The sequence below is a fragment of the Rhinopithecus roxellana genome, chromosome 3 (assembly GCF_007565055.1).
Source record: "Rhinopithecus roxellana isolate Shanxi Qingling chromosome 3, ASM756505v1, whole genome shotgun sequence".
Taxonomy (NCBI): domain Eukaryota; kingdom Metazoa; phylum Chordata; class Mammalia; order Primates; family Cercopithecidae; genus Rhinopithecus; species Rhinopithecus roxellana.
The window spans coordinates 146,422,476-146,435,532 of NC_044551.1; the positions used below are offsets into that span (position 1 = coordinate 146,422,476).

Consider the following 13,057-nt stretch of genomic DNA (forward strand, 5'->3'; position numbering starts at 1 on the left):
GGGTTTTATTAGGAAATGTCATAATACTGTAGAGGCAAAGGGTACATACTTACCCATCCCTGAAAGTTGCACAATTATTACTGAATAGTACTAAGACTAATGCTTATAACGATTACACAGTCATCACTAGAATATTAACTCTACTCAGTACATTCTCATTAAGAGATGCACAATGTAAATTTTAGGAAAAATCCCCCCCCCCCCCAAAATATGAAAAGCTCAAATGCATAAAAAGTGTTACACATCAGGAATCTAAAACACTTACTATGTGTAAACTTTCATTCCTCATAGTGCCAGAGACCTAAGATATTGATGTGGTTAGCTGGCTAATAAGTAGATTTAGTTCAGTTTTAGATGATAACTACAGCCTCCGTCTCATCTCAAAAGCAAAGACTTTCACAGAAGAAAAAAGAAAAACACCTCAACAATGTCCATATATAAATTTTATTGCATTTGACATACAAAAATTTGAACTTAAAGAAGAAAATCAAAATGTGCACCTTTTACAAGTCAAAGAAAAGCAAAAGTTTTAGCATTTGGTCTGCAAAAAAAAAAAAAAAATACGTTAGAGGTACAAAGTTTACTACAGCAGGTCTAAAAAATGTTGGACATAGTCCTTTTGAAAAAGTTAAAACTTTTCAAGATGACTTTTTATATTTAAATTTATAGGCACTGACCAATTTATAAATATTTACATAAATCAAAAACAACCTTAATAAACACTGTAGCTTTTTTTGTTTAGCAGCCACCACTACTTCTTTCATGTGAAAAAAGAAATACTGAAAAAGAGATTTTTTACAAATATTAAGCTTTTATTTATAATAATTTTATTGTGTCTTATCTAAAACATTTTGTAGTGGCTTACTGTCTAAAAATTCCAGTTTAGATTACAATCCTATAATTGTACACAGAAAAATATCTGATACTACAAACAGGATATAATCTTAACTTTGATCTCTCAGTTTCTGTTGCTTCATGTCACAGAGAAAATAGAGCAGGAAAACGGCAAGTAAAGCAGAAGTGCACATTATACTAAGCTATCATAAAGCACAGGAAACAATCTTTTCAAAATGTCTACACTGAACTGATTCTTTAAAACAATTCACTAACTGTTGTAAGAGTTAGTGCTCCTATTACTACAGTGCAAAATGTATTGTTGTTTCAATACAAAATTTAAAGCCATCTCAAGAGTACATCAAAAGCATGTGAAGTACTAATGAAATGCTAATACAGACACACCCGAAGCCTCAGTCTATCCCAGTGAGTCAAGCAAAGCAAAGACTTAAGGCAATTGTTCAGTATTTCATGACTCTGCAGTGATTTGACTGAAATGATTTCGTTTTGCTTCAAGTAACTGAACAACTGACTTGAACCTTCACTTTACTAGAACAGACTTTGACAACAAACTATCTAATAATGTAGGTTAGACTTTAAGCATGTATGAATTAGACCCCTTCCAAAATTCCACACATCTCTTCAGGATTAGCATGTGTTACAATTAATTGAAGTTGTATCAAAAACTTTTTATTTGTTCAGGTAATTTCGCAAAATATATTTTATCTGATCACCTGAAAACGCATGCCATAATATTACTAATCATCAATGTAAACATTTTCAAAAATACATTTTTATTTTTAAATCAAAGGGTTTTATTAGGAAATGTCATAATAAAATATGCAATCTTTATATGTCTTTTTAAAAATAAAAAATGAAAACAAGAACTATGAAAAAAGCAATTATGATGGAGGTAAACATAATGTATTACGATGAAACTATTGTTCTTTATTTCTTGGAAGAATTTATTAAGAAATAGAGGCCAGTTATCTTTTCAGGACAGCAGCTCTTACAGGTAGTATACTGTTCAAATCTCTCTTGTTTTTCAATCTGTGCCATGACTGGGAGAGAAAGAAAAATCATTCTTAAAACCTGAAATTTATACAGAACAAAAGACTGAGAGTTTAAAATAATGTTAACAGTTGGTTCTCTCTAGGTGGTAAAATTTTGATTAGTTTTTTCCTTGAGTTTTTTCTTTTTTTGAGATAAGGTCTCGCCCTGCCACCCAAGCTGGAGTGCAGTGGTGCAGTCTCGGCTCACTACAACTTCCATCTTCCAGGCTCAAGAGATTCCCCCACCCCAGCCTCCTGAGTAGCTGGGATTACAGGCGTGTGCCACCACGCTCAGCTAATTTTTAAATTTTTTTGTAGAGACGAGAGGTCTCATTGTATTGCCCAGGCTGGTTCTTTGGGTTTTTATTTTCCAAGTTTTTAACACAGTGTAAGTATTGTTTCTGTCATCAGAAAATAAAATGTTATTTAAAAACTCTGTATTTTTATGGTTCCAATTCATTAATAAAGAAATGGGCACAAAGGTGGTACTGAAAGATACAACTGACAATATTTATTCACAGATTAATTCGATCTAAAAATAGCAAACAAAAACTTTGGATTTGAGAAGAGAGTATTATTTCAATTATTTGATTGACTGTCTTACATCTTTACTAGCTTTTTCCATTAAAAATAGTATTTATGGGACTGGGTACAGTGTCTCATGCCTATAATTCCAGAATTCTGGGAGGCTGAGGTGGGCAGATCAGTTGAGCCCAGGAGCTCAAGGCCAGCCTGGGCAACATGGTGAAACCCTGTCTATACAAACAATATAAAAATTGGCTGGGTATGGTGGCACACGCCTATAGTCCCAGCACTCACGAGGCTGAGGTGGGAGGATCATTGAGCCCAAGAGATTGAGGCTGCATGAGTCTGGGTAATAGAGCAAGACCCTGTCTCAAAAATATATATATAGTATTTACGAAGGAGAAAGTAAATTTACAATAAGGTACTTTATGTATGCCTCTGGAAAATAACAGTGATTTGAATGGATAAGGAGAAGAAAAGAAACTTGTTCACAAGCTAAAAATCTGTCTCACTACTTGGTGACTGCAGATCTTTGTATTCTAGTCTCATGTCAATTATTCAATTGTCTAAAAGTACTGGTTTTACAACTAAACAATCCTAAATGAAAGCTCACTCATCAATAAGAACACAAATGTAGCATTGCTATTTTTGAGTTCTCAATTTAATCTGATGGACGAAAATATTCTCTCTTGAATATTCGTTTTAAAATTAAAGAATTTCTATAGGACAAATTTTCTATTCTGGTTGCCAAATTAAGAAAGTCTGATTTGAAGGATAGCTTCAATGATATGTCCTTTTGTTGGATATATCCAACAAAATATAAGTAATAGAATACTTATATTTTATCTATTTATTTATTTGAAACAGGGTCTCACTCTATTACTCATGCTCAGGCTGGAGTGCAGTGGCACAATCACAGCTCACTGCACCCTCAACCTCCTGGGCTCAAGGCCTTTCTCCCTACTCAGCATCCCCACTAGCTAAGACACAGGTGCATAACACTACACCCAGGGGTGGGGTGGAGTGGGGTGTGTGTGTGTGTGTGTATGTGTGTTAACTATGTCGTGTGTGTGAACTATGTCTTGCTATGCGTTGCCCAGGCTGGTCTTAAACTCCTGGCCTCAAGCAATCCTCCTGCCTTGGCCTCACAAAGTGTTTGGATTACAGGTGTGAACCACTGCACCTGGCCATTATTTTTATTCATTTTTTTTTTTAAGAGGTGGAGTCTCTCACTCTGTTGTCTAGGCTTGAAGTGCAGCAACTTGATAATAGCCCACTGCAGCCTCAAACTCCTAGGCTCCAGTGATATTCATGCCTCAATACTTGTATTTTAAATTATCATTAAAATAAAATCCACTTGTACGTCTGAATAATGAAAAAGTACGCCCCTAAAATGATCTTTGCAGTTTTCTCATCTTTTTCTTCTACGAAGCTTTCCCTCCCCTCCATGTCTCAATACATATATCAATCAATGCATTTCTACAATGTGTTGTGGAAGTCCTTGAAGATTAAAACCACATCTAACAACATCACTGATGAATAAATTCATACTATAGACACAGACACATACATAAATTTTAACTTTCCAAAATATAAACAAAAATAAAACGGCACTCTAATTCCTGTGACATAAATTTTAACTTTCCAAAATATAAACAAAAATAAAACGGCACTCTAATTCCTGTGACAGTGGGGTATACATTAAAAAAAGCATGGATCAGACATCAGTTTCCTTCTAAGGCCACAATAAATTCCCCAATATACTAAGGAAGGAAAAGAGTCCATTAGGTTTTACTCATTTTGGAAATTTAATAAGCTCACTATGAAAATGTTTACTTCGGCAGGGCATGCACGGTGGCTCATGCCTGTAATACCAGCACTTTGGGAGGAAGAGGCAGGTGAATCACCTGAGGTCAGGAGTTTGAGACCAGTCTGACTAACATGGTGAAACCCTGTCTCTACAAAAAATAAAAATAAAAATAAAATAAGCCAGGTGTGGTGGCACACGCCTGTAATCTGAGCTACTTGGGAGGCTGAGCAGGAGAATCCCTTGAACCTGGGAGGTGCAGGATGCAGTGAGCTGATATTGTGCCACTGCACTCCAGCCTGGGCAACAAGAGTGAAGCTCCGTCTCAAAAAGAAAAGAGAAAATGCTTATTTCTATGAAAGTGAAAGCAATGCGAATAAAAACAGAGCCAGATCTCTTTGAAGGAAAAGTTTAACTAAATTCAATAAGTTCCCTATCATGCTATATTAATGGATTCACAAAAGAGAAACCATTCTGTCCTATTACATATATATTTTCTCCTGTTTAAAGCATACTGGTCTACTAATGCTTCTAGGGTTGATCTAATGCATTGTTTACCTTTAAAAATTGATCCTTGATCATGTCAAATTTCTGCTTTTCATGCACTGCTCTGGCTGTATTTGTTCCATCAAAAGGTTCTGCAATGTTAAACGCACATGTACAGAAAACATTATTAAAATGAGAGCTACAGTTTCTTTTTTAGGTTTGATGTTGTCAATATGTGACAGTTTTTGACCTATAAAAATCAGCCTAATATCTTTATTAGATTTATGTATACAGAAAAGCTTAATATACTATGAACTGCCTAATAAGTTAGATAAAATTCAAGGGAGAAGGTGATTAAAAATGAAAGTCATCAGCATAGGTGTGTCAAGTCTAAATCATAAATGTGTGTAAGGTTTCTGAAAAATTAGTGTCAAAGACCTACCCTTAGGAAAATAATAAAAGTCATCAAAAAGAAGAAAGCATTGTATCTAAGAGAGGCAGTTAATGTTAAATATCACAGAAAGGTAACTTTAAATTTAATTTTAACTTAAAAGCTGATTTGTCCTTTGAAGGTAGAGGTTCAATACTGGAGAAAATGGAAGACAATGCAGGGAGTTATGGCCCAAGTGGACGGTTTAGAAAAAGATACAGTTAAGTCTGGCCAGACATGGTGGCTCACGCCTGTAATCCCAGCACTTTGGGAGGCCAAAGCGAGTGGATCACAAGGTCAAGAGATCGACACCATCCTGGCCGACATGGTGAAAGCCCATGTCTACTAAAAATACAAAAATTAGCTGGGCATGGTGGCGCGTGCCTGTAGTTCCAGCTACTCGGGAGGCTGCGACAGGGGAATCACTTGAACCCGGGAGGTGGAGGTTGCAGTGAGCCGAGGTTGCACCACTGCACTCCAGCCTGGCAAAAGAGAGAGACTCCATCTCCAAAAAAAAAAAAAAAGAAAGAAAGAAAGAAAAAAGATACAGTGAAGTAACTTGCATGAGAAATTTGGCAGAAAAAGAAAAGAGAAAAAGAGAAAAGCAAACAGAAGACAGGAAAAAAGCAAAGGAACAGTTTTTATGTATGTGTGTCTCCAATATATATACCTTCCATGTTCACACCACCATCCCACTCACCCTTCACCCACAAGAGAGAAGAATACATATAGAGAGATAGGAAGAAACCAGAAGAGCACAAGGAAACTGAAGATCATAATGAGAAGACAAGGATAACTAAAGGCATCAGGAATGAGATGAAATGTCTAAAATAATGCCAGCAGTAGGTAAAAATTACCAGCAATTAAGAATTTTAGCACTGAAAAAGGAGAAAAATGCCTAGAAGAACCAGTAGGACCAAATAAAGAGTATTTTTCAAGAATGAGAAGACCTATGTATGTATTAAAGCTGAAAGGGAAGGACTGGAGAGAGAAAGAATGAAGTTGTTGGTAAGAGGAAAGGTAACTGAGGGCAAAGACCTAGAAAAAGTATGGAAGAATAGGGAATCTGATGGAAAGGTCAAAACTTTAGATTTATCATATAATCTACACAGGTCCATAATTTTAAGTACTCTTTTTGCTTATTTTTCATTGCTTAGAAAGGCTATGTTAAAAAGGAGTCTACTATCACAGTATTGTGGGGTTCTTTTCCTTAACAGAATAAGGTCAAAACCCAAATTGTACTGGATTGCATCATCACAGCACTTTAGAACAGTGTTTAGTATTCAACTGAACACAAGTAACTAAAATAATGTCCACCCAGTGCAATTTATTAGCACACCAAAGCAGGAGATTTAATTTCATATTCACAAACTCTTAAAATACTGCATATAATTCAAGATTAAAATATCCAAAATCTGATGTTTTCTACAAATGCTGATTCTCAACTACTTATACTTTTTAACCTCCAGATTTACAGAGGTCTTCAATTTAGCATCTATGAGAATAATTTTGTCTCCTGAAGTCAGTTTTCTACTCACTCAAAATGTCTCAAGGATATATTCAACTACATGTAAATTAATTTTAGAGAAGAAAATTTCTTCAGATCATTTAATTTTTAAAGCAAAATCAATTTCTATTTATAAAAGTCCAACTTGTACTAAGTAATATTTTAAGTGCAAAAGAATATAAAATAACTGATTGTATGTCAATATAAGAATCATATATAAAGATTCTATTTTCTTCCATCTGTAAGTCATGAAATTGTCCATCAACCACAAGAGGGATAAAGACAGCTTAAATTTTACCAACTAGAAAGGGTGAATGCCTAAAGTTTATGTTTATTATTTCTCACACCTACAAAATTTTAAATGATTTTCTTTAAAATTAAAATTTTTAAACTAAAAGACTTACAAATCACTTCAGACATAAATGTATTACTTTTAACTGAAACACAGCTGAAATTACTCAAGTAATTCTCTTAGTACCATGATGATACTGGATGGTAAACAGAAAACTACCTTCTACACAGATGTATTTATTTCTCCATTCAATACCATCAGGCCTCGGAATGGCTTTGGCTTCACGAACTGAAATCATTTGACTATTCCAGCTATAAGAAGAAAAACAGCAAACATGTTAACTATTTTCATAATTTCTCTTATATTATTTTTATTGTATCAATAGTAAGGCCTACCCCAATTTTCCTGTGGAACACTGAAACCTGTGCCCCAACCCTCAGCACCACAAGCCCTATTTCCCACATCTATTTTATTTTCCACAACACTTATCATCTTCTAATAATTTGTTTCTTACATTTACTATTTATTACGTTATTCTTCATTGTGTCTCCCTCAAGTAGGAGGAAAGCTCCAAGATACTGGATATTTATCTATTTTTTTCACTCTTCACCTAGGAGAACAGTACATACCAGGTTTTCAACACATATTTCAACACATATGAAAAAATGAAGTAACTGGAAAAAATAAGAAAGTACAGGCTGGGTACGGTGGCTCACACCTGTAATCTCACCACTTTGGGAGGCTAAGGCGGGTGGATCACGAAGTCAGGAGTTCAAGGCCAGCCCGGCCAAGATGGTGAAACCCCATCTCTACTGAAAATACAAAAATTAGCTGGGCATGGTAGTGTGCACCTGTAGTCCCAGCTACTCGGGAGGCTGAGGCAGGGTAATCGCTTGAACCCGGGAGACGGATGTTGCAGTGAGCTGAGATCATGCCACTGCACTCCAGTCTGGAGAGAGGGTGAGACTCCATCTCAAAAAAAAAAAAAAGAAGAAGAAAAAAAGAAAAGAAAGTACAAGCAAACAAACAAAAAATAACAACTATGGTCATAGTTAACAACGCAGTAACGATCTGTTATTTGTTAGGAGGGAAATAATCCTCCAGTGTTATCTTCTGGTACTATTAAATAATTTTTGTTCAGGTACATCTTTATGTGTATGATTTGGGAGAAAATTTTGAAATTTTCCAATAGAAGTAGATGCCGTTTTAGGAAAGCAAAATTAATACTCTATGAAAATATACTTTATTGCTGTATATCAGATGCAGTTGTTAAGAGTAAAATTTTATTCAAGTAAACTAATTTCATCAGCGGGCCTGAAGGTAAACTGTCCAGTCTTTAGTATATACTCACTTTACATATTTTAAAAAAGGTTTTTCTAACAGCAATTACAAGTATTTTCTTTTTTTCAAGGAACATTTTAAAGTATATGACTACCCAACTTGTATATGAGAGAAAAATAAATTTGAGGAACAGCTAACACCATTTTTTAAGCAGTATTTATCTTTCTCTACCATTTAAGACTATCGCTTGGGACCTTCCAACACCCTACACTTCTCCTCTATTTATCAGAAAGAGAATTTGTAGGAATATAATCATGGATCCTGTATGGCATTTGTTTATAGAAATTTGACTAATTTCTATATTAAATAAGCATGAAAAATCTTGCATCTTGTGAATTTTGATCCTTGTAAAGCACACTGTAAGTATAAATTTATTTTTGTTCTGATCAAGAGTAGTTTGTAAATATTTTATAAAGAAAGCTTTAAGTTCTTTTAAAATATATATATCAGGATTTGTGCTTTTTAAAAATTAAGTGGGTTATCAAATGGAAATACTTAGTATTGGTTACAGGAAAATGTTTTAGATCCCTCATGTATTGCAGTTCCATTAGTACAGACTCCAAACAGAAAGACTACTCTGCTCTATTGTTTCAAAAGTCTTTACTAAAAATCCAAAAATTAGCAGGTGTGGTGGCAAGCGCCTATAGTCCCAGCTACTCAGTAGGCTGAGGTGGAAGGATCACCAGAGCAATGGGAGGTTGAGGCTGCAGTAAGTTGTGATCATGCCAATGCACTCCATCCAGCCTGGCTGACAAAGTGAGACCCCATCTTAAAAAAACAGAAAACAAAAAAATCCATACAAACGTTTCCAACAATTTTCTTACATTGTTTCTTTACAACAACAATGTAAAGAGGGGAGTTATATAACCACAAACCTGAAGCAAACAAGGTTACCTACTACAGTTTGCATCACTTCACTTTATACTAGTTAAGTCAAACTTATTAATAAAATGAATTTTCCCTTGAGACTATTTGTTTTCTAATAACAGCTTATAGGACAATTAAATCTGCAGAATTAAAATTGTAAACATTATTTTTACAAGGCATAGATTTATTTTTATCTTTCAGAAGAGTTTTAGAATATTGAAATACTATAGCCTGCTGTTAAATTACAACTTTTATTTCCTTAAATCAAAAATTCTATCTTTACCACTATATGTCTACTAAAACAAATCCTGATTTTTTTTTTTTTTTTTTGAGACGGAGTCTCACTCTGTCACCCAGGCTGGAGTGCAGTGGCGTTATCTCGGCTCACTGCAACCTCCGCCTCCCGGGTTCACGCCATTCTCCTGCTTCAGCCTCCTGAGTAGCTGGGACCACAGGCGCCCGCCACCACGCCCTGCTAATTTTTGTATTTTTAGTAGAGGCAGGGTTTCACCATGTTAGCCAGGATGGTCTCAATCTCCTGACCTCGTGATCCACCCGCCTCAGCCTCCCAAAGTCTGGGATTACAGGCGTGAGCCACTGCGCCCGTCAACAAATCCTGATTTTACACTACATGCCACTACTTGGTTCTAAACTGGTCACAGAAACGGTATAAGATATATATTAATAGATATATTCATTTTATTGATCATCCCTTAGCAGATATTAAGTTTCAATGTACAACAAACCCAAATAATGCAGTTATTAAAATGACTGTATCATTTGAAGTGCTTCAAAAAGAAAAAAGAATATTTTGAATCACTACTATTTGGACTGATTCAATCTACTGCACTTTCAAAGAACTTTTAAATATTTCCAGATTGTTAAACATTTCAAATCATTAAAACATGACATAATTTTATACTCTTTGTACTCTAAAGGTGGATTTATTTATTTATATATTTTTTGAGACAGGGCTTTGTTGACAAGCCCAGGCTGGGGTACAGTGGCACAATCATGGCTCACTGCAGCCTCAATCTCCTGGACTCAAACGGTCTTCCCAAGAGTTGAATTTAAATGGTAATTTAGAAATATCTTCCCTAAATATTTCATTCTTTAAAACACAGCCCATAACCTAAGCTTTCTATCATACTAACCTATTCTTGACCATAATTTGCTTGGCATGTAAAAATCTGTTATTGTCACTCAATAATTAAAGTGTAAAATAAGATACAGAATCTACAGAAGAGAGATGTTTCAGAAAGAAGAACAGATACGGGGCTTAATTTAATCTAAAATACGCTGATAATAAATGATAATCTTTTACATATAAAACTGAGACAACTCATTATATCAGAAGCAAGTTAGGTCCTTGCTTCTTCTCTTCGATAATGTTAACAGACTGGCATTCATCAATAAACTCTCTTTAGCCATTCTTTTTATTTATTTATTAGTCAGAGTCTTGCTCTGTCACCCAGACAGGAGTTCAGTGGCACAATCCCAGCTCACTGCAACCTCCGTGCCTCCCAGGTTCAAGCAATTCTCCTGCCTCAGCCTCCCAAGTAGCTGGGACTACAAGCAAACACCACCACACCTAGCTAATTTTTTTATTTCAGTAGATACGGGGTTTCACTATGTTGGCCAGGCTGGTCTCAAACGTTTGACCTCAAGCGATCTGCCCGCCTCAGCCTCCCAAGGTGCTGAGACTAGGCATGAGCCACTGCACCCAGCCCCATTCTTTTTGTGACCACAGAAAGTATTTTGAGGCAACTGATTAAATTGGAAATGCTGTCTTAAGTGACATAAAGAAAAAATCGAGTCTAATAAAGTCAAAATTATGAGTCTGATACCATATGGTTGTGTGTGTGTGTGTGTGTATATTTATATATAGACTAGTAACATTAAGTGAACAAATACGTATAATTTTGTTTTATTGTTATGGGCTGGGAAGCAAATAGAAAGAAAACTTTGTTAGGAATTTCAAATGTCTTAGGTAGAGAAAATATTTTACTCTAATCCTAGAGTTCTGTTTTGACTGGCTTCTCATCTTCTACCTGAACCTTTAAATGTTAGTATTCATCAGGGCTCAGCCTCTTTGAATCTTCTAATGGTAGAGTACACACCTTAGGCTCCAATAATCTGATGTTTCTTTCCCAAATCCTTTCTCCAGCTCTGACCTTTCTATTAAGGTCCAGGCTAACATTTACAACCAGCTATTGGAAACTGTCACCTGGATGTCCTATAGGCATCTCTGTGCCCACATTTTCAAGACTGAATGTAATACATCCCATGCATGGTCAATTATGAAAATCACTCCCTTTCACGTACTCTCAACTCTTACCCACTCTTGCTGCATTGAACTTAGTTGGCTGAAACACAACCCTGATTAAATCTACTCCAATTCTTTCCCACACAGCTGAACATGGGTGGAGAGATGCAATCACACAGACTGATCACACTTCAAATTCATGATCACTTAGCTAAAGAGGGCTCTTAATGTTACTTCCCCCAACCATACTGTCTTTCCATAGTTAATCCACCCTTTTACTCTAGTATATGACAATTCATACTTTCATCTTACTTCTCAAATTTCCACCTTCACAATCATTACCAGTGCATGTCCATAACTCATTTCACTAAAAACTTAAAACAATTCAAAGGTAATTTCTACTAGCTCCAACCACATTGATTCAGCTACATTTACCTGTGTCCATATATTCTACTTTTGATCATTATTAATGAATTATCTGTGCTCCTATTCTATTTGTGCTCTAGATTCCAATCGTTCTTACCTCAAACAAGTTTATTTCCAAAAATTTACTATGCCTTTCTCTGGTATCATCAATTTTTCATCAAGATGGGTTATTTCTCCTAACAATAAAAACAAAAACTGGACTCCACTTAACACTCTAATTTCTACACTGTTTTTTTCTGCTGTAGAGAATGAGTTACATTATCCATATTGAATTCTTCTCCCTCTGTCTTCTCTTGAGTCCACCAATAATGCTATGCTCTTTATCCCCATTATTCCACAGAAACTGTTCCTGTCAAGGGTCCAGAGGACTCCATATAGCTAAATACAATGGTCAACATTTAGTTCTCATCTTACTCAATTTATCAAAAAATAATGACACAGATAATCACTCCTTCCTCCTTAAAACATTTTTTTCTCCTTTGGATTCCAAGATACCACATTCCATTGGATTTCCTCCTATCTCAATGATTCTTTCTTCCTAGACTCATATATTAGTTCCTTCTCATCCTCAATCTCATTTTTATATCATCTATGTATTATGAAAAATTTCAAATACAAAAAAAAGTATAAAATTTAAAAACAATTCAACAAGTGTTAACATTCTGCCACATTTGCAGGTGTGTGTGTGTGTATTTTGAACTGGACCACTCAGTAACCTGTATACCTCATGAAAGTTCATTTCTGTATCCTTCAGCATGTATCTCCTAAGAATAAAGCCATTCTCCTTTACAACACCAAAAGCAATTAGAAAATTAACAGTGACTCAAATACCTTTTATAGTTCCCCCACCCCAATCGGATTATAATCAAGGTTCATGCATTGTTTATGACTGTTCCATCTCTTTAAATCTAATAAAGATCCCCTCACATTTTCCTTGTTTATTTTTTTGAGATGAAGTCTCGCTCTGTCCCCCAGGCTGGAGTGCAGTTGCCCAGGCTGGAGTGCAATGGTGCTATTTCGGCTCACTGCAACCTCCGCCTCTTGGTGCTATCTCTGCTCACTGCAACCTCCGCCTCTTGAGTTCAAGTGATTCTCCTGCCTCAGCCTCCTGCGTAATTGGGATTACAGGTACCTGCCACCATGTCTGGCTAATTTTTTAAATTTTAGTAGAGATGGGGTTTCACCATGTTGGTCAGGCTGATCTCCAACTCCTGACCTCATGAT

General features: G+C 35.7%; 1 protein-coding gene across 4 annotated transcripts in view; it reads right to left on the bottom strand.

The window, feature by feature from the left end:
• Positions 1–423: 423 nt before the first annotated feature.
• TENT2 (terminal nucleotidyltransferase 2) overlaps positions 424–13,057 on the bottom strand; it is a 73,378-nt gene continuing 60,744 nt past the window's right edge. For 3 of the 4 annotated variants that reach the window (XM_010386002.2, XM_010386000.2, XM_030927282.1), the window contains exons 14-16: positions 7,153–7,244; positions 4,777–4,856; positions 429–1,895 (exon numbers count right to left, since the gene is read on the bottom strand). In XM_010386002.2, coding sequence (XP_010384304.1) covers positions 1,821–1,895; positions 4,777–4,856; positions 7,153–7,244 — 247 coding nt within the window. In that variant the 3' untranslated portion in view covers positions 429–1,820. Of the gene's footprint in view, positions 1,896–4,776; positions 4,857–7,152; positions 7,245–13,057 lie in introns of all 4 variants that reach the window. The other variant, XM_010386004.2, reaches the window with a different exon arrangement.